General features: G+C 41.1%; 1 protein-coding gene across 1 annotated transcript in view; it reads right to left on the bottom strand.

Annotated features, from left to right (window-relative positions):
* The window catches only part of ANOS1 (anosmin 1), a 125,555-nt gene that overhangs the window by 91,506 nt on the left and 11,459 nt on the right, over positions 1–22,590 (bottom strand). Inside the window, exon 2 of the mRNA XM_053934987.1 lies at positions 7,704–7,751. Within this exon, the coding sequence (XP_053790962.1) occupies positions 7,704–7,751 (48 nt within the window). The remainder of the gene's footprint in view (positions 1–7,703; positions 7,752–22,590) is intronic.

Genomic DNA, 22,590 nt, shown 5'->3' with positions numbered 1-22,590 from the left:
CTGGTAACAAGAAAGTTGTATTGCAATTCACAGTGTGTTATGATGATCCCCATTTATCTCCAGTCCTTGTAAATGCCACAGCTCATGCAGCTCTAAATTATGCCTGCTGGTCTCTTGACTTTCAGCTGCCTACAAAAAAAAACCTTGTGTAAGGAGCTGTAAAAAAAAATAAATTATGACTACTTCACAAACTCTTGAAATGCCTTTCCAAGTCATTTCATCCCCCTTGCCCCCCACCTTAAGTCTAAAATACATTTTTCACTAAGCCAGCATCAATGCAGGACTCTGCCCTTTCATGTTACTCTCAGCAGCAAGCAGCTCTGTTGTTTTTATAGGGAAGCACCTGTTAAATGCTCAGCACTTCCAAGTACTTGAGAAGAACAGCCTTGGAACTGTGGAGCTCACACTGTAAAAACAAACCAGGAAAACGGAGCAGGAACCGAAAAAACTGTGCATTTACATCCAATTTAGCAAGAATAGCCGCTGGAAGGCAATGGGATTTTAAGAACAGGAGCTTTGCAAATGGCAGCAGGAATGAGTCATTTGGGGCTTAGAAAGCATAAGTAGAAAAGAAGAATACATTGGGCCAAGAATTTCATTCAGGGGCTGGAGCATCTGCCATATACAGAGAAGTGCAAATATCTGAAATACCTGGGACTGATGAGCCCAGAGAAAAGGTTTAGGAGGGATCTTACTTATGTTTATAAATATCCATTGAGATGCAGTGAAAAGAGGGCATCCAGGCTCTTCTCTGTCATGCCTATGGACTAAACAAGAGGCCATAAGCACAAATCGAAAAACAAGAAATACAGAAACTCTTTTACTGTGTAGGTCGTCAAACAACAAAATAGGCTGCCGAGAGAGGTTGTGGTCCTCACATATGGAGATACTCAAATTCCAACTGGATGTGGTTCTGGACAATCTGCTCTAGTCGACCCTTCATTACAAGATGTAAAAAGGCTTTCCAAGAACCTTTGACATATTTTTAAGAAACAGATAGATAGGCACACAGAATAGTGACATTAGTGGAGAGAAAGAGACAAAATATCACATAAAAATTTTTAGAGGGTAAGTTAAGGAGAGGCAAAAAACCTCAACCCAGGAATTATGTAAAGATGTGAAAGTTAAATCCAAGAGTAAAGGTTGAGTCAGTGAAGGAATTCAAAACACAACATAGAACAATTTATTGCTATTTACAAAAAGAGCAAACCTCCAATGCAAAGTTGCTACCCTTGAAGTATTTAAGTCAGCCTTGCAGATTATTTTCTTAGGCCAGGTTTTGATAATATTTCATATATCAAGTAGTTCTTAAATCCACTTATAGCAGTTAGGGAAAGATTGATCAGCAAATGTAATGTTTATTGTAATGCTTTAACCAAGTGAGTTAATCAGTGATATGAAGGTCAGAGGCAGTCTGGGATGCAATATTCATGCACTAGTGAAGTTTACAGTCCTGAGAGATATGGGTCAGGTAAAGAATAAGGTCAGGACCTAAAATATTACGAAAGTAAACTTCCAGCTCTTCAAGATGTTAGTCAACAGGACTCTCCGGGAAACTGCTCTAAAGGACAAGGGACCAGAAAAGAGCTGGCAGATCTTTAAAGACATGTTCCATACAGCAAAAGAACTCTCAATCCCCAAGTGTAAAAAATCAAGAAAGGAAAGCAAGAGACCTGCAGAGATGAGTGGAGACCTTCTGGTCAAGCTAAAGGACAAGAAGGAAATGCACAGGCAGTGGAAGTATGGAGACCTATCCTGGCAAGAATATAAGGATGTGGTCAAATAGAGTTAGGGAGAAGGCTGAGGTATTCAACACTTTTCCTCTCAGACTTCAGAGGCAACTTTTTTTCCCCCATACCTCGCAAGTGGATGGGCTGCAAGAGAGGGACTGGAAGAAGCACCTCTTCCAGTAGCAAAGCTGACTGACTACCTGTGTTAGAAACAAGCTGAATTATGTTTTAGATGAAGTCTATAAACTACAGACTCTACTTCATCCTGTATATAACCTGTATCTCATAATGCTTTAGAATAATCACTCAGAGTAACTCAGAGTTTTGATATACAGAACAAATATGATTAGTTGGAGGGAAAAAGGAGGGATAAGCCCAAAATAGGTTATATTTACCTACCTACAGGCATAACCAATGTCAAAATATTATTTAAAGACAGTCTGAAAATTACAGGCATAAATACATTTTTTGCAGTATTTTGCCAAACACTGGCTTTGATGGAAGACTTTAGGCCAGATGCATAAAAAATCTAGATCCATCAGTTTCCAGCTTTAAGTGTCTTTCCCCGACCAGACAATAACCTCTGCAGAGGTTCTATTTTCAATTCCTGTGCTGGCAACAGGAACTAGGGTTTTATGTAGTCCTGGAAGTGGAAGAAAAGAAGGGAGTGTCAGTTTGTCCAGTTCTCCCCCCATATATATTTTTTACCCCTGTGGTGTCTAGGAATGAGTAGAGCTGACTGAGATCCAGGTGCTGGTCTAACAACTGTGTTAAGAAATAATGAGCCCAGCTCAATCCAGCCCACTTTCTTTTTCAGTCTCTCCAAGTTGCAGTTCTACTTTCTCATGCTGTTGTTTGTAAGTCCAGCTTTGCATTACTCAGCAAGTCTGACAGGCTGCCAGCAATCTACTGGTAAAGTGAAATAAATGCTATATATTAACTTTCATTACCTAGACCAAATATGAATGGAACCTCAGTACATGAACAATTCTACACCAATGAGTGTGTCATGCTAGTGGAAACATTTATGCGGCCCCTGGGAATGTGGAGGCCTGAAGAGTATATATGAAATGCCTCTACACAGACACAGTTTGAATCCATTCCCCTTGTCCCGAAATGGCAACAGGGCGCCACACCTTTCTAGCAGCACAGTGGCTTCCAACTCCTCCAGTCTGCTGCCCACACTGCATGCACTGGTGCAAAGGCACCTCAGCTTGCCTGTCAGCCAGTTGCCTTCCTAAAGGAACAGCCCTTAATTCCTTTGAGATAATTCTCTAGTGTTTCCCTGTTGGTTTCTGTTACATTAGGAATCCCTAGCTTGTCTCCGTAAGACTGCAAGTGCATTCCAGTGTGGCCAGCACATTTCAGAGTCACTGGCAGAGGGTCCTCTTGCACGCTGTCCCTCTAACCCTCACTTCTCATCCCAAAGGTCACCAGGCACAAACCTGATACTGTCCCCCTCCCCTATCGCAACTAGCTTAAAGCTCTATCAATAGCCCCTCTGGTTCCCAAGCAGCAACTCTCCCCCCGAGAAAGGTGAGTCCTTACTGGTACAAGCATGCCTGGTGCTGCATAGACCATTCCATGGTGAAAAAACCCAAAATTTTGGTGGTGATACCAGCCACAGAACCATGCAGTAATAGACTCAGTCCATCTGTTTCTTCCAGTGTTGCTGCCTTCACCTGGAAGTATTGAGGAAATCATAACTTGTGCCTCAGATTCCCTTGCCAAACATTCCAAGGCCCTGAAGTCCTTTCTGATCGTCTTTGGACTACATGTTGCCACTTCATCATTCCCTATGTGGAAAATCCGTAATGAGTAGTAGTCTTAGAAAAGCTCCAGATTAGGAAGTTTCCGGGTGACATCCCTACCCAGGCCCCCAAGAAGGCAGCAGACCTTGCTATGGGTAGGGCCTAACTGGACACAGCATTCCAGATGCTGCCTCACCAGGGCTGAGCAGAGGGGCAGGATCACCTCCCTGCTGGCAATGCTCTTCTTAATGCCCCCCAGGATCCCATTGACCTTCTTGGCCATCAGGACACACTGCTGGCTCATGGACAGCTTGTTGTCCACCAGCACCCCCAGGTCCCTCTCCCCAGAGCTATTTTCCAGCAGGTCAGCCCCCAGCCTGTCCTGGCACAGAGGGTTGTTCTTCCCCAAGTGCAGGACCCTGCCTTTGCTGAATTTCAGGCAGTTTTTCCCTGCCCATCTCTCCACCCTGTTGAGGCCCTTCTGGAGGGCTGCACAGCACTCTGGGGTATCAGCCACTCCTCTCAGCTTTGTGCCCTCAGTGAACCTGCTGAGGAAGTATCTGCCCTTCATCCAAGTGATTGATGAACAAGAGAAACAATACTGGGCTCAGTATTGAACCCTGGGGGATACCACAAGTGACAGGCCCCAGCCAGACCCTGTGCCTCATTACATCCTTCTGCAATTTGCCAGTCAGTCAGTTCTCAATCCATCCAGTTCTTCCTTCCTGAGTTTGTTTATGACGATATTGCAAGAAAGTGTCAAAAGCCTTGCTGAAATTGAGGTAGAAAATATCCACTGCATTTCCCCATCCACCCAGGTAAGTTGTTTCATTGTCGAAGGCCATCAGGTTGGTCAAGGACTACTCCTGATAATCTACTTGTCACCCATGTGGGGATGGAGTGAGGCACTCCGCCACTTTTCCAGGGACTGAGATGAGGCTGACAGGTTGCTAAGTTCCCTAGATCTTCCTTCTTGCCTCTTCTGAAGGCTGGGGTGAAATTTGTTTTCTTCCAGTCCTCAGGCACTTCCCCTGATTGCCATAACCTTTCGAAGGTGACTGTGTTTGGCCTACTTACGATGTTCACCAGGGCCCTCAGCACTTGTGGGTGCATCCTGTCAGAGCCCACGGACTCATGGATGTTAAGGGTTCTCTAACCCAATCCTCCCTAACCAAGGGAAAACCTTACAACAAACACTCCTTTACCCAGATCTCCTGTGTCAGAGATTCCTGAAGGCTGGTCTTGTCAATGGAGATTGATGCAAGGAAGGTGTTCAGCAACTCTGCCTTCTCCTTGTCCTCTGTTACCACAGTCCCCATTCCATTAATTCCAGATGTCTTGGCCTTCCTTGCCTCCTTTCTACTCACTCTGACAACCTCTCTATATACATTCCAAGTGGCCTGACCCTGCATCCATCTCCTGTATATTTCCTACTTACACTGGAGAAATGACACAAGTTCTTTATTCATCCACACAGGTCTCTTGCCCACTTTGTCCAATTTCTTGCTTGCCGAGATGCATCATTCTTGAGCCTTGCAGAAGTGATCCTTAAGATCAACTAGCTCTCCTGGACCCCTGTTGCATCCTGGATTTGGTTTAGTTAGGAATTTTAATAATGTTAGTTAGTCGGTTTTGTGTACCCCCAAGTTCTCCCCGCAGTGGTTCACTCTGGGTCACTCACCATTGGAGCTTCCCCATGTCAGTCTTGTAACCACCCCCTGTTCATTCCTGAAACTTCCGTGTCAGTTACCCCATCCCTATTCGTCCCGGAACCCTGTATCCACCCCTGTCGCGTTCCCCTTGGTTGCTGTGGCCCATGTCGCCGCCACGTTGCCTGTCCCCATTGGGCGAGGGTGCTTCCACCCGTATCTGCCCACCCCCTATCAAACCTCATGCACCCTCGATCCCATCGCCATCTTGTCCCTGCAGCGCTAGGGAGAGGTCACTGCTCTCCATCGCAGCACCACGCGACAATAAACCTTCTCCAGCCAACCGCAAAGACAGGGTGGTCGTTCCTTCACCTCTTCATCTCCTCCCAGCGTGGTTACAGAGCACGGCCAGCCAACGCCGGTGCGCTGAACGCCAGAGCACCCGGACCACGAGGCAACCCCGGTCCAGCCGAGAAGCAGCGCCTTTAGCCAGGCTCCCAAATTGCCCCAGACCAGGGAGAAGAACGCAAAGCCACGGACCCCTCTTCCCCACAGGATCTGTTCCCACAGGATTCTTCCAAGAAGACCCCAAAAGAGGATACAGCTTGCTCTCCTGAAGTCCATGCTTGCTATCTTACTTGCTGCCCTGCCTCCTTCTTGCCCAATACTGAATTCCACAATCTCATGGTCACTGCAGCCAAGGCTGCCCCCAACCTTTTTATCTCCAACAAGGCCTTCCATGTTAGTTGTAGTAAGGTTGAGCAGCACACCATTCCTTGTGGAATCTTGCAATACCTGTCACACTCATACAAACTTCCTCCAGAAGTAAAAAGAATTTGCATTTTTAAAAGGTTAACTGAATTCCCTGCATCACTTTGAAAATTTTAGTTAGCTAAAGCAATTGTTTAACTTTGCATTGCAAAACACAGAAAATCAAAACCATGCTGAAAAGACATTATGCTTTAGTTTAGCTCTGCTAACAATTTGGCCAAGTTTACATTTATTTATTTTCTAAATATGGCAAAGCTGCTTTCTTAAGGAAAATATATTACCTTCCTAAGAAAGAATGAAAAAGATAGGTTAACATGACTGCAAAGCACATTTTAAATAATTTAAAACTTAAACTACCATTGTTTTGTAATACAATATAATATTGATTTGTAGCATTCTTACACTGGTTTCAAGATACTGATTCAATTTTAAGGTAAAATTTGTGTCAGCTTATATATACCTTATGTGGATTCAATAAACTTGGGAGTGACTCAGAGAGATATTCTTATAGCCTCTGCCCTGTTGTAAAACCTGGACTACTTTTCTTGTATGATTCCTTCTTTGTTGGGCAGACACAAACCATTGGAAAACCTTTTCAATTCCTTACCACAGTAGGCTTCACAACTAAATTTTTTAAAAAATGTATCAGAATCACTGTGGAACAAGGCCCTCATGCTTTCCTGCAAAGGCAATTCAGTTATCATGAAATATGTTTTTTGCACATCTGTTTGGGGTTTTCAAGAAGAATTTTAAGGATAACATTTCATTGCAAAAGTGAAATCCTCAGCAGTGTGGCACAGCTAACAAGAAACGTTCCATTCCATTATTTTCTTATATTGACATTGTTATACCCTGGATTTTAATACTGATAAAAGCAATCAACTTTGTTTTATTTACCTGCAATCCCTTTTATGTCAACAGAAGCTAGATCAGCGAATGTATAATCTCATTCTTTAAATGTACACAAGAAATCAACATTTTTTGAAATCAAGGGTTAGCATCAGCATTTAACATCGATTGCATTGTTGAAACAATACAGAACAATGCTACTTAGATTTAACTCCATTTTCAGTACAACCTTCATGAATAAAAAGGCCTAAATTATTGTAGAAACACATTTTTAGGATGTTTAGGCAAATTTTCCAGTGAATGCAGCTTCCATGAGATTTATGAACAGTCAGCAACAAATGTACAATTCCACTTGAGCTAAACACACTAAAGCTCCCAAGTGCTGTTGCTTCCATCCAGGCACCACAGAAAGACTCTTGCACAGGAGAATCAGTTTACAATTAGCCCATCTACCCTTTAGGATTCCAGGGCTTAAATACTAGAATGGGAAAGAGGCATCAGTAGAGCCACTGGGATTCATGGCAAGAACACTTTCCAAGAAACTCAGGTTCAAGATAAAAATTAAATACCCAAACTGAATGAAATGTTGAATGTTGAAACCCTGGTGCTGTTGGAGGAAGGTTTTTAAGTTATTGACAGTTTTACTCTTTTCTGACCAAAAATACTGAAAAAACCACAAATGAGACACTAGGTTCCAGTGTAAACTTTCTTAAAATGACAGAATTATGTTGGTTTAACTATGCTTGATATGTATCCTCCAACACGATTCCTTTGTCCTGAAAGAGTGAATCACTTGGTTTTAATTTTTGATATTTTATTAGAGGTTGAGGTTTCCAAATAAAATATAAACAGACACTTCTGAAAACAGGCTAAGAAGAAAAGCACTTAATCTACAGACAAGAGACTGAAAGCACCTAGGTAACATAAATGAGAGAGGAAAAAACAGGACTTACCTTTGAACACTGTTTATGATTCTGGCACCAAGCAAGTGACCCATTGTTCTGAAAGACAGAGGAAATGTACATGAATAGTAATATTTCTTTCAGGCTAGACATATTCACCCTAACATATTTAAATGGAATACACCATCCAGTTCTGCTTAGACAATGATGTTGTGCCACAGTGTAAGTACCAATCCTGACTCCTAGACCCTTTTGTGGAGTTAAAGGCTCACACAAGTGTAAAGGGAACATTAAAAAGTTAGGAAAGCATTTCAGCAGGCAAGTTTGGTGGAAAACTGAACAAAGTCATCTTTCAGTCCATCTTTGTAAACACTTGTTGTCTAGAATTGCTAAGCAGTAGACAAAAGGCAACACATGCATTTAAGAAATTGATATAGATCAGCAGTGATTGGTGAAAAGTCCATTAGTTGCATTTCCGTATTGCACACCACTTAAAATAAACTGTCAAGCAAAGATAATGAACAACCTTTATGTAAATGTAAAATTCAATTAAATGCAACACGAGTTACCCAAAAGACACTTGTGCCAGTTATATTTTATATTTTTTATAATAAAGTGCATTTCTGAGATCAGGAAACAGTACAGCTCTGATTTATCCTGACTGCAGTAAAACAACCAATACAGGATGACATACAAAATAATAATTTAAGCTAAAGGAAAAGAAAACATGATGAGAAGAGAAAGTATGAAAATGGCACAGGGACAAACAGCAACTTGCTGTTCTTCTAGAGACGTTTCTTAAGGGCCAATTCTGGAAAAAACTCAGAGCTAGGAAGTGTATGTTTGTGGTGTTAAAATATGAAACAAAATAATTATTTACTTTCTGTATAGTGGGAGATTGAAACAACATCAGGAAGACCTAAATGACTGAACATGAGAAATGGGGTACAAACCCTGCAACATATCCTAAGCTGACGTTCTTAGGACATTCTACGTATGCACTTCCATCATTTATAAATCCATACTCTAGAAACAGAATGGCTGAAGATTCTGGTAAATCTGTAGTTGAGAACTGGGCTACAAATGCCAGTCTATGAGGGAGTAAAATGACACCCATTCATAGGAATTAGGCAAGGTATTCCCACAGGGAATGTGACTGTAGTATATCATCACTGTTGGCACCCATTACAGATCTGGAAATCAGTTTCCAAGGAGGAGGAATTCAGTTAGGCCAGAATGCAAAGTACTAATATAGCAACACTATATCTTTCTCTCTCTCTCCTTTTTTAATAAAAAAGAAGAAAAAAAAAAAGAGAGTGATACAAATAATGAAATAATATACATAAGTTACATTTGTTGGTTTTATCTCGCATAATTTTCTTCACAGTAGCTAGTATGGTCTGTGCTTTGGATTTATGCTGGAAGTAGTGTTGGTAACACAGCATCAAGGCCTTTTTTGCTCCTTACCCCATCCCACCAGTGGAGGGCTGGGGGTGCACAAGGAGTTGGGAGGGGACACAGATGGGACAGATGATCCCAAGATCCCAAATGACCAAAGGGGTATTCCATACAATATGGTATCATAATCAACATATAAGTCCAAAGGGAGGAGGAGGAGGAGGAAGGGATGGATATTTGGAGTGATGGTGTTTGTCTTCCCAAATCACCACTATGCATGACGAAGCGGATGGCTGAACATCTGGGAAACAGTGAAATAACGCCTTGCTTTGCTTATGTGCATGGCTTTTGCTTTACCCATTAAACTGTCTTTATCACAACCCACGAGGTTTTTCTACCTTTACTCTTCTGATACTCTCCCCAGTCCCACTCATGGATCAACTGAGTAAGCACATGTCAAGCTTAGCTTCCAGGTGGCTCTTAACCACAACAACATATAACTTTTTATGTATAAAATTCACACAGATAAAGTAAAAATTATTCCATCAATAGACAATTCAGAATGAGAAATAGATACATTAGAATCATTGTATTGGAGACAACCACAATGGTTTTTCAAAATTGCAGCATTGTGCTCTGATCTCAACAAAGTTTGTAAGCCTGAATACAGTGATTTGCTACCACAACTATGAAGTCTATGCTTTGAAGCTGGATCTCTCTTTGTGAATGTTTAAAAAGATCATGTTTGTGCATGTCTTCATACAAGTGTGTACTCAAATGTTCACAAAAGTTTCCAAGATGTGGCCAGCAGGTCAACGGAAGGGATCATCCTCTTTAATCTGCTCTCACGAGCCACACATGGAGAACTACATGCAGTTCTGGGATCCTCAGGACAAGAAAATCAAGGACCTGTTGGAGCGGGCCCAGGGAAGGACCACAACAATTATCTGAGGACCAGAGCATTTTTCAATAAAGGCTGAGACACTTGGGGTTGTTCAGCCTGGAGAAGAGAATGCTCCAGAGAGATCTTATTGCAGCCGGGGGCTTGCAAGAAAGACAGAGACCAAGGCCTATAGGGACAGAATAAAGGGCAACAGATGAAAACTGAGAGAGGGTAGATTTAGACTTGATCTAGGGAAGAAACTTTTTATGATAAGGGTGGTGAGATACTGAAATAGGTTGCCAAGAGGAGTGGTGGATGCTCCATCACTGGAACTGTTCAATGACACCTCATGGAAGATCCCAGGGCAGGAGGGATGAACTAGATGACCTTTAAAGATCCCTTCCAACTTCCATCATTTTGTAAGTGACTTCAACCATCTCTATAGTCAGAATCACAGAACGGTTTGGCTTTCACCACAACTCTTAATCTGAGCTTCAGAAAATATATATATGCCTTTTTTTTTCATATGCACTGAAATGCTAACAATTTCTACTCATGTATCACCAAGAAAGCTATGGGGATAATAAAGACCTATCCACTCTTTTTCACTCCTTTACACTTATTTGCAGTTATTTAGGAGCGTTTTAAAACGATCAGTTCATACCATTTAATTTCAATATTTTATGAAAATTTATTTTATCTTCCAGCAGATTACCATGCAATACTACTTAATTTTATAATACCATTTTTATCTGTCATTGTGGTAAAATTTAGCTAAAACTGAGATTCGCTAGCATAAGATTGGCTAACTATGAGCACCATCTCAGGTCCAACCCCTTTGAAAAGAGACATAAATAAAAGAAATAAAACTTTAGAACAGCTGTAAATAACATAAGCTAGTGGGAATTCTTTAGTATTATTCTCAATGCTGTATTAGGATTTATTATTTCCATTTACAAATCTAGCCAGCAGCAATGTTAAAACAGTATTTTATGTGCTAGTTTCAATTTATCTCCCTTTCTTCTTCACATAAAATGTGACAGAAGTAGCTGATTGCAATAACAGATCAGTAGCAGCTCACCACTTTATTTCAGTTATGCTGCTACTTTCCAATGAACTAGAAAAAGCACCTCTGCTTTTAAATTATATCTGTTACTTGAGACAATAAAGCCATAAACACCCAGATGTGTGGTTCCTCTACTTGATAATTTCAATGTCTACAACTGTTTTCATTTCTCTACTGAAACTTATTAGTACTTGAGTTAAAAAGGAAGTCTACCAAAATGTAAAAATATTGTTGAGCAACTTCAACTCCATACAAACTAACATGATGTGAATGATTTCCATTGTGTAAGGAAAAACAAATTCTACAGGCTTCCTTTGAACAGCAAGTTATCAGAGCAAGCACAAACTCTAAATGAAGGCTCTCCTCTACTCTGCATCTTAACACATGGTTAATCACAAACATTCAGCTGTGATTACTACTCATGCCAGTGTACCTGGCTGAAACCATAATTTCAAATAATCAGCAATTTGTGTTTTATCTGTAGCATTCCACATGCTCCCACATTCCATTCTCAGTTCCTCATGCCTGTTTTTCTTCAAATCCAATTCTGACTTGACTTATGCCGGTGAGACTTTTGACTTAGTCTGTAGTGGTGGCTTCAATCTGCAGTGCAGAAATGGCCTCAAGGAAGAGTTAAACACCACTTTTCCTACCCATTTTTAAGCCTTGCACAGCGTATCTTCAGGGCAACCTCGAAGCATCCTAATCTGCATACTGAAGTGAGCAAACTGCACCCAACAGGGTGAACTCCAAGCATGTCACCTTCCCAGGCCTGACACATCATATGAAAGATGTCAGGCAGAGGAAACTAAAGCAGTCTCCAACAGCACATAGGAGATAGATTAGAGGAACTTGGGTCACCACCCGAGCCCCACACACTTTGAATCTGCCAGGAAGGAAATGGTAGACAAATTTCAAGAATCAGACCTTCGAAGACCAGGACATGTACAAGAAAAAGAACTTACAAAAGAAAAACAGGAGGGAGAAAAAAAACTAAAACAAAATAACAGATAAATATTACAAGAGTTGTAGGATTACAAGATCGTATTACAAGATTCATTCCAGCAAGTATTTGTGCATACTTGATTTCCTTTGTTAAACTACAAATGCCCTAAACAGTTAAGACAAACATCTATATTCTCATCTATATTCTATGCCTTGAAAAAAGGTAAGCTGTGCAGCATCTCTTGTAAGAAAAAAAATACACGTAGAGAAGCAAGAAAAATCAATCTTCTTCTACCTACAGTGGGCCCCATGGGGGGGGGGGGAAAGTTAATAACATTCACAAGCAAGTACAAACTGGTCTTTAATTGGAGCAACGGCAAAAAAAATCCAGTATTAAAATTACTTAATTTTTATCTCTGTCCATAATTATGTTAGGAGATACAACCCTTCTTTTGAAATGCCAGACCTGAGCTATGAAAATTAACTAGCCACTTCATCTGCTATGACAGTAGCTGTGTATCTATTATCAGTTTTGGAAGTCTCTTCTTCCCTGCCCAATCTTCAATCCACATTTGTGTGAAACCACTGTCTCTCAGAAGTGGCCTCTCCTGCCCACCTCAATGATTCTTTCAAAATGACAAAAAAGCATAGAAATAAACCTTTCAAATAACAGTACCCACTGAAGTAAAACGGAGCATTTGAGTAGACAAATCAATAACTGCTGCAATGATAAATTTAAAAAGAAGCTCCCAATGTACATTTTCTGTACCCTTTCAAAAATCTCAACAGCATGAAGTTAAAAGTAACAGTAAAGTGTAACTTGTGTTTAACATGCATTTCCTGACTGCATGTTTGCTATGACACAAATTAATACAGGTACTTATCTATGTCAGTGCTGTGTGTCCCCAGGCCCAGCTCTGAAATGTGGAACTAAAGTGCAAAATGGAATCAACAAATTCAAACTAGGCATTCCAGCTCCCAAATACAGAAGTATGCACTTAGGAATGAATTTCAAGTAAGTCTGTACACTTATGCCCTTAGTGGGGAGAGATATCAAAACCAACAGATATGAAATGCCAAAGATAAATTTATTTCTCAAAGCCCTTCTATCAAGATTAAACACAAACTTGTAGTAAATGTATGGGACAGGGCAACCACAGTAGCACCTCTCCTGATCTATCATTATTTAGTTATGCTTTTGTATATATATAACAGGAACAGATTTTTCTTTGAAAATAATGCAGGAAAATAAAAGGAGGACACCCTGTTATGTTGGTGACATCATGAACACCCACCCCAGAAGTCTTTCACCAAGTTACAGCAAATTTAAGCCCTCATGCACTTTGAGATGACTCAGCAACAGGCTAGAGTGAAGACTAAAACCTGGCCAGTGAAACCAAATCACTCTGCAGAAATGAACAGGAGAAACATGGAGCTGCAGGTGGTGAAAGAGAAAGTTATGAAGTTCAACAGCAAAGTCCACCTCAGAAACAAGACTGGCTCTTTCAAGGGCAACTTATGCAAACATGTTTTTAGCATTCTTTCTACTACGTGCTTGTCCAGTGTATGTCAAGTTTGAAGACCATTCACTAGAGAAGCCATGGATAGAAGAACAGTATGAGATGAAAACATTCAGAAAATACAACAAAATAGCAGTAATACTCTGGTTCCTTGGCTTCAGTTCAGGAAAGAAAGGAAGGAAATACAAACAAATTAAATGAGTACATTTTGCTCCTTATATAGTTTCTGATTTCACTGTACATTGTATTTTACAGAAATGATTCCTTAGTAAGGTATTTCTGTTGCCTTATAATGCTTCTAATAAAGAATGAAACTGAAAAAAGTAAGCATCAACAAATAATAAACTGAATTACTGTGTAGCTTTGAGCCATTCCCATCTGTCCTGTCAGTAGATCCCAGGAAGAAGAGATAAACACCTTCCTCTCTCCACTTCTCCTTTTCAGATAGAGAACAATGAGGTCACCCTTCAGCCTCCTCCTCTCCAAACTAGACAAGGCCAAAGTCCTCAGCCACACTTCCCAGGATGTCTTCCAGCCCTGCCACTTGGCTTTCTTGCCCTCTTCTGGGAGCATTCAAGGACTTTCACATCCTTATTAAATTGTGGGGCCTAGAACTGCACACAACACTCTAGGTGAGGCTGCACTGACACATTTTTTACTTGTTAAATTTCACACCATTACACATTGCCCAATGCTCTAACCTATCTAGTTCACTATGCAAGGTCTCTCATCCCTGAAAAGAATCACCAGTACCTCCCAATTTGGTATCATCAGCAAACTTGCACTAATGGTGCATCCACCTGCTGCATCCAGAGCACTGATAAATGTATTGAACAGAGCTGGCTCTAGAACTGAACCCTGAGGAACACCAGTGATGAGCAGACACCAGCCAGACATGGCCCCATTGATTACAACCCTTGAGCCCTGTCCTTCAGCCAGTTCTCCCAGCACACCATGAGCCCACTCATCCCACAGCTGTCCCTGGCATTCCCTGACCCTGGTTCATCTTTTGCCATGCCTGAGGCTGTTCATGACCCTACTACCAGCACCCAGCTCTGCCCACCCCCTCAGAGAGGCCATAGCTGCAATGAGGTCACCCCCAGCCCCTGGCTCTCCATGCCCTGGGAGCCAGCCCATGCTGTGACTGACAGCACAAGACTGTGCTTTAAGGTCTATAATAACATCTTCATTTATTCCTGATGTATAAGTAATGTCCTTACACTTTATTCTAGTTAGCAAAAGCACAAACCAAAATTGCAATGCCAAAACCAAATAAAGATCACCCAAACAAGAGAAAACAAAAAAGGATATAAAACCTACCAGAACAAAATAAAAACAGCAACAAAAAAATACTGCATAGAACTCTAATGTGAGAAAAGGCACTTAGCACCATATTAGTCTCACTGTTTAATATATTACTATAAGATAACTTTATGACTGTGTTATATAAACACATGTAAAAATTCAGCATTAAGCTGAATATATATGAATATATATGTATATATATTTCCTCTGGCATCTTATAATGACATACAACTCTTAAAAAAAATTAAAAAAAACACCAAACCACTGTGCAACAGCATCCTGAAAAAAAGAAGCTGAGGGCAAGAACACATTTTGGAACAAACACTTGAAGTTATTCTGTTACTGTAACTAACCACTGTGATTCCTCACAACTAAATCAAATGTACAATGCCCTTAGAGGAAGCCATTTTTTTTACCACAGATGTTTAAACCATAGAAAAGTCAATGCTGGTTACTGGTTAACCCAAAGTAATTAAGTTAATTAAGTCTGAATGTAAGAAATACTTATAAAACTGATCATCGCAAAAATTCATTCTCTGACAGTTTGCAAATACAAACCAAAATTAAATTATCATGGGTCACAATGTGACTCACACTGCCACCTAATTTTTAACATCTGGATTTAACACCAGAAAACGGATATCACAAATAATTTTTTAGAAAGTCTTAGGTTTTCTTTTGGATTTATGTTGACACTGCCATCATCTGCAATGTGCTAGCTCCTATGGCAATGATATGGTAGGTCCTCCTGTAGATTGATGGCTACAAATAAAACTATATTGACCTAAACTTTGCATTGATATTTCCTAAACAATTTATACAAAGTCAGCCTTTATCGCTGTTATAGACCAAGACATTAAAAGCCACAACTTCACATACACCAAAAACAGAAAAAAAACTTCAAATAGACCAGAGTAATTAAAAAAGAAATTAAGTATATCACCAACCATCACCTGTATCCTGAGACACAATACTACTTGTTCTCTAGCTGTCATCATTAGTAGGTTCCTAGAAAGACAATCAAAATCCAAAGGCCATTACCAATGAAACAGCAAAAGATCAGTAGTTTTGAAAACAGACTATGCATTGCTTGGATTAAGTTTGCATCTCTAAGCATGGGACACCTTTCCTCTTTAAAAGCACTGTCTTCTCAAACGCACAGGAAAACTACCAGATAAACACAAGCTGTAAAAACGAATGAGCACAGGAATCCTTGTGTCTCCACACACTTGTGAGTTATGACTGCCTTCTTGTGGCTTCACAGACTTCACTCTTAACCACTTCTAAGACTGATCTCAACTGAGGTCTTATTCTGTTTAGCAGAAGTCTTTACCAATCTGTAAAAGAATCCAGATGAAATAAACTTCACTACTTCATGCATACTTCATGCAACAGGAGGAATCAAACACACTGACACTTGAAGATATTAAAGTTATATATTGAATCTCGAAGTATATTTGGGCCAAATTTCAAACACATTTTTTGGGATTAAGTAATCCAAATTGAAGTGAACAGAAATTAGTCTAATAGTTAATGGGAAGCAAAAGATAGCTTGCCAACTACTTGTTCATCAGCTCTATTTCAAAATCCCCACCCTTTCAAAATGCTAATGAACTTCTTCTGTTGTGTCATAAACTAGATTTGCTAACATATGAAATAATGAGATAATAAAAGTATGTGCTGGCTCAAGGATACGACAGAAGTGTAGTCTTGGGAAATTAACATCCAAAAAGAACATAATGCTTGCTTATGTAAAATACAATACAAATGTAGACATATACAACTTACTTTGTATTTGAAAAAATACAACTGGTTCTCAATATACTGTAGGATTCAACGCTTCAGAAATGTTTGCATGGTGCTTTGAATGCTGATTTGATTTTATAACTGAAAACTATAGTCCATATTGCTATTCTGTATAACTATAAGAGTACTGCGGCGTTAGCTTTCGCTCTCCCTGGCTGCACGCAGCTCTTGGGAGCCCGGCTGTGGCGTAGCTTCCACGTGCTGCCGGGGTTTGCTGCTGCGGGTTCCCGGACACGGCTCCGTGTCTCGGGCGCGTGGGCTGGCCAGCCTCTGTTACCGTGCCCTAGGGATCCGGTAAAGAGGTAAGGAATTTGTCCATTTACTCCGTGCTCGGCAGGAACGGTTTATTGAACACGTGGCGCGGTTAGACGGAAAGACACAACCGCTCCCGGCACTCGCATGGGAGAAAATGGCGCCTGGGTGCCGGCGGGATAGGGTTTTATGGAGGGGCGGGGCGAGAGGATCCATGGCCTGCCGTCCAATAGGGGCGGCTGCCGTGGTGGCGACGCCAGCAACAGCGACCAACCAGAGAACCCCGCAGGGGCGGGCACCGAGCCGCGGGCTGAGCGGGACCGTGGGGATGGGGTGGCAGGCACGGGGTTACCCGGGGCCGGACGGGGGGGTGGTTACAGGAGCGGCACAGGGGGAAGATCCGGCAACAGGCAGCATGGGGGCAGAAACCACGGGGGGGAACAACACGGGGGAAACGCGGGATTACAGAACTTGACTTATTTTAACATAAATTAAAAACCCTAATCTAAACCAGAACTCCAGGATGCAACAGACTACTGGTTAGTTGGGTGACTCCCAAAAGCACGTGATGTGGTATGTTTGTCACAGGCTGCATTTGCCTCCACCGCCTACCAACAAAGCATTCCAGAATCAGCTACAAACTCCCTAGAAGTCATGTGAACCACAGAAACACATCTATTGAGCAAAACACCTGGTCTTGATGGGTTTGATGTATGCACTACACATATTTCAACCTTCCCCTTTCCTTCAAATAATTCTAGTCTGGTCCCATGGACACAATGCCCGTTAGTTGCTAAAGCACATTAGGTCCCCCTGAATTATTTCTCCCAGTTATGTTAATCCAGAAGAAGTCCATTGCATGAACTCTCAGACTGGTCCGTAATGTGAAAGAAAAGGTGATCATGATACTTAAGAGACTTACTACTAAAGCAAACTGTGATCCACAAAAAAACACTAATGTGTAGGTGCATCTCAAACATTTCTGACATCTCCCAAACACACTAGATTAGTAATTCAGTGCTTCCTATTAGACTAAATTTTCCTCAAAAGCCACACAGTTTCAGGGTCAGTCAGGGCAGCGTTCCTTTCTGGACTTGTAAAATGCTTAAGGTTCTGTTGTCTCACATCCTTAAGAAACTAACCACACACACACGCAACAAGAATAGCAACCATGCACTTTTATATCAACTTAAATGTCCATTATAGATAGTCTAACTATAAACTAAACAAACATGGAAGTCCATGCATGTTGCATTGTCATGGAGTAATTTCATATTCCAAAAACTGCTAAATGCATTGCACTGTACCACATACTGGTGTCGTGGTTTGACATGGAAGTGAATTTTTTTCCAGGAAGTTGGGTCAAACCAATCCGTGGTCAGGTTTGGATATTGGCACCTGGAGTGACCACTGAAAGTATGGACACGCCTCTGAGAACACAGGGGGTTAAAAGCAAGAACTCCCAGGGGAACTGTCTCTTTGGTTCCAGTCATCAGAGAGTGCAGACTCTCCCCTGCCCAGCTATGGGCTGGGTGGGAGAAGGGAAGCCACGTGGCCTTGTCCAGGTAGGCCGAGGGGGCTGAGGGTCTGGAACCGAGCCAGCTCCCGTGGACGGAAGGGTGGAGAGAAGTGGAGATGCCTTTGTCCCCCCCCCCCCCCCCACAGAGGGAAAGTGACAGAGAGCCTGGCGGCACCTGGAAATTTGCCGGCAGAGGAGAAGGAGAAAGGGGGGGATGATGCCCAGCATGGGAGACGGGATGCTGGACAGAGATATCAGCCGTCCAGGGAGTCTGAACTTTTAACCCTTTCCAGGAAATGAGAACTTTGTAAAATATTACTCCTCCTTGATTTGTAGTGGAAGAGAGACAGTCCAGGACCTGAGATGTTAGAAGAAGAAATATTTAGATGGGAGGAGATGATGAAGTAGCTTTTGGCTGGACTTTTCTTGTTAGCCATAGACTGAACCAAAATCTCCTGCAATAGAGACTGCATTTTAGGGGGATGCAGTGGTGACCCAAGGAGACCTGCTTCAGCTTCTAACCGCACAGGAATGGCAAGAACAGAAGAAAGCTGAGGGAAAGAAGATGATCTCTGTTCTTGGACCCTTGGCCCCAGGGGAAAATGGGGGGGACTGCAGTCCCAGGATGAGAAGCTGAACTGTTGTATCTTTGGGTCCGTGGCAAAGCATCCTTAAAGGAGCCCTATGAGCAGTCTGTCCTTGCATGGTGGTGAGAGCACTGTGACATGGAAAGGAGAGTGTCACACTGGCAGATTTTCTCCGGGCGGTTGCCATGTGTGACAGGGAAACACAGGAGGTGGCAACTGTGTTTCCTGGGGGATCTGTGGTGCAAGAGAGACTTCTCTCTCCCTTGATAGCTTGAGTATTGATTATCTGAAGGGTGGTAATTTGATCAGGAATCCCGGGTGATGTTTCATGGTGGGTGTTTTAGGAATTGGGAGGAGGAGGGGTGTTTTAAAAGGTCTTCATCCTGGATTTAGTTTATGCGTTTTCTGTAGTAGTAGTAGTTTAATAAAGTTTTTTTTCCCTTTGTTATTAAGCTTGGGCCTGCTCTGCTCTGTTCCTGATAACATCTCACAGCATTTATTTGGGGAAGGTGCATTTTCATGGGGGCGGTGGCATTGCGCCAGTGTCAAACCATGACAAGTGGCCATGTAATGTTTCACTGCATTTTCTCTTATTCTGTTCTGGCATGTATGATAGGGACATCATTATATACAACACTGGTAACTTTGGCAGGAGTACGGATACACACACCTGTCCTTCAAACTTAGCAGCTCTTCAGTAGCCATGTTATTATGACTCAGTCAGGTACCATCAAATTACACACTCACATTCTTGGACTATTTATTTCCAATATAATTGCATGAAATTCACATGGTAAATTTCATGAATGCATTTCCTTTCTCTTTGGCATGTGTTACTAGCTTACAAGACACTAAATATCTCAAGCCACATCCCCACAACCTGATGAATACATATATTTTCATTTCCCTTTTAAAGGAAAACAAATCAAAATATCAATTCCATGCAGCACCTTTCTCAAAATAAAGTATTTGTGACAAATATGTCCTTATTCCTATTGTCTTGATGTATTACTATAAAATTTTTCCTCTTTGAAGGCAATAAGCTCAATAAACATAATTGCCAATATGAATACTGTGTTTCACTATCTTTTAATATTTTTAAAGCATGTAGTAAAGTATAATCTCAGTAGTAAAACTTAGCACAAATAACAATCTTACAGATGAAATATGCAGTCTAAAATTTTACCATAATTATTCATTGGTAGTGCCAGAGACCTATTAATATTTTTAACACTTTTTACACAAAAATCATGTTTTGGAGGAATTATTAAAGTACATAACAAAGCTCTCAAAAGCAAAAAGTGTAAAACTTAACACAGTCCTTGGAGGTCTAAGAGTTGTGTAAACAGTCTTTGGGGATTTTTGTTCCATTTTCTACAGAAGACCTCTCTCAGTGAGTGAAGTGCACCTCACCAGACCTGGGACTTCCTAGAAACATTTGCAAAAGGGTTGTGGCCATTCAGGAATTAGAGATTTTTTTTCAAATAAAAATTACCCTTGGACTTAAACAGAATAGCCTATCTGCAATCTGAACCAAACACATCACAATATTGTTAGAAACCACACACACAAAAAAAGTCTTTCACCACAACAGTTAAAGCAGCATTTCAGAAAAAAAAAAGTATTATTTCCCTGATATATTTTAATTATTAATCTTTCCATAGATCTGCCTTCACTGTAGATGTTGCAGAGAGACAGAAAAGATGCAATGGGTGCGGTTCAGTAAGTCCACAATTTATTGTTTCATCTCTAAAGCACAACTCAACAAAAATCTTATCAGACAGGTTAACACTCTTCTCTCCATTGCTCCTATTTTTTGGTCCTTGGCCTGTCCCTTCCCAACCCAGCTCTCACTTCTGCAGAAGACCAACACACAGGGCTGCCAAATTAAGCTTGTCATAGAGACTAGGAGATGGCAGTAGCACCTGCTCAGATACCACACATCACATCACTTACTGAACGCCCTTCTCCTCACATGTCACACAAGCGGAGGAAGTCATGATGCCCTTCTCCAGACCAGTCAGTGCTGCTGTCTTTGCCCAGCTCCAGACCTGTAAACTCCGTTGGTGTTTATGTGCAGACCACATTCTCATTCCTTTCCTATTTTAAGGAATGGTAGTAGATCCCACACCAGCAGAAGTTGCGATGGCATTGTGGTGACAATGGATGAAAAACAGGCCTCAAGTGAAGGAGCACACTGAAGGGTGGGTGGGTCTTTCCCTTTCCACTTGAAATTTAACACATCTGCTAACCTGATCCTAGCTGAGACCCTTTGGCCCTGCGACACTGACAGTATATTCCTGAGAGAAACAACCTTTTAATGCAAGTTACAATAGAATCTTCCGGTTTTCTTAGGGGCTTTTTTCAGTTTAAGAACTGTATGGTGTAAGAAATGTGTATTCCATGACACAATTGCTGCAGTCCAGTGTTCTAGACCACCTTTAAAGCAACCTAAGACTGTGAAAGGACATATGAGAGAGAGAAGAAATCAACATTAAATTCTATTGATTACAATATACTAAAACTACTCGTACAATTCAAGGTACAGGGTTATTAACTTGATCTTTCTTCAGTGACAATCTTTTGTGGAAGATTTATGTTGCTTCATCACATTGCCATAAAATTTCCCACAAACATAAAAGCACTCCATATGCCAGGTTTTTAGAATACAGTCTTATAACTAACTAATGAAGACATACCATAAAAGGAAAATAAATCTCTCTTCAAGGCAGAAGTGAAGCATTTGTCATTAACACATATGGTTACCAGAGATGTAGCTGTTATGCAGAACAAGCATTTGCTGACAGGTCCATCATGTTTCAGACCTTCCTGGCACCAAGTGAAAGAGTTAAAAATTAAAACAGGTTAATTTGCATTGAAGTTATTGAAAGGCTTGTAACATAAGAGATGTCAAAGCACAGCCTAAGTCCCTATCCAAGCCACAGCATTTTAAAACCTTCAGTTAATGTAAACAATTGGATATGGAATTTCACAGAATTCCACTGCAAGGATCACACCAGTTGTGAAGCCCAGCATTTGCTTTTATATCTTTAATCTAAATCAACAGCCACAAAAGAAAACCATTGTAATATATATCCTTAAGCTCATAAAATGTGGACAACTGCAGTTAATACCAGTTGTCAATAACTTGTACTAACAGTGGTATTCTGTATTAAGATTCTGTTTCTCTTTCTTAAATCACCTTTTCCTGCAAAACTGACTAATATTTCAGTTGTTCTCTTTTTGGAAAGCTGCTGAAACTGGTGGTATGCTCCTGGAATTCTGTCCCAATTATGATGTTTCTTTCCGTTTTACTACCTTCCTCACCTGTGTAAAGATACTAAGAAAGAAAGACAGTGAAGGGGATTCTGGTACTACAAGTAGATTGATAATATTCAAGTTTCTTTTTCATTGGGCTGAGGAGCTCTGCTCGATTTACTTTCTCAGTGGGAAGTTCATGGGTGAGAACAAGTTAACTGAGGCTCAATCTATACCAGATGGATCTCCTAGGTCTGACTAAGCATCTTAGAGGCATAAAAATTTGACATATGCTCTTATTATTAAGAGAACAAGCCATGCCTGTTGATGAAACTTAAAGGGATACTTCGGAATCCCTGATGGCACCTGGATACATGGAGTAACAATCAGAAACTGGGC

The sequence above is a fragment of the Vidua chalybeata genome, chromosome 2, assembly GCF_026979565.1.
Source record: "Vidua chalybeata isolate OUT-0048 chromosome 2, bVidCha1 merged haplotype, whole genome shotgun sequence".
Taxonomy (NCBI): Eukaryota; Metazoa; Chordata; class Aves; order Passeriformes; family Viduidae; genus Vidua; species Vidua chalybeata.
Note: the sequence above shows the minus strand (reverse complement) of the source record. Positions and strands in the feature narration are given on the sequence as shown.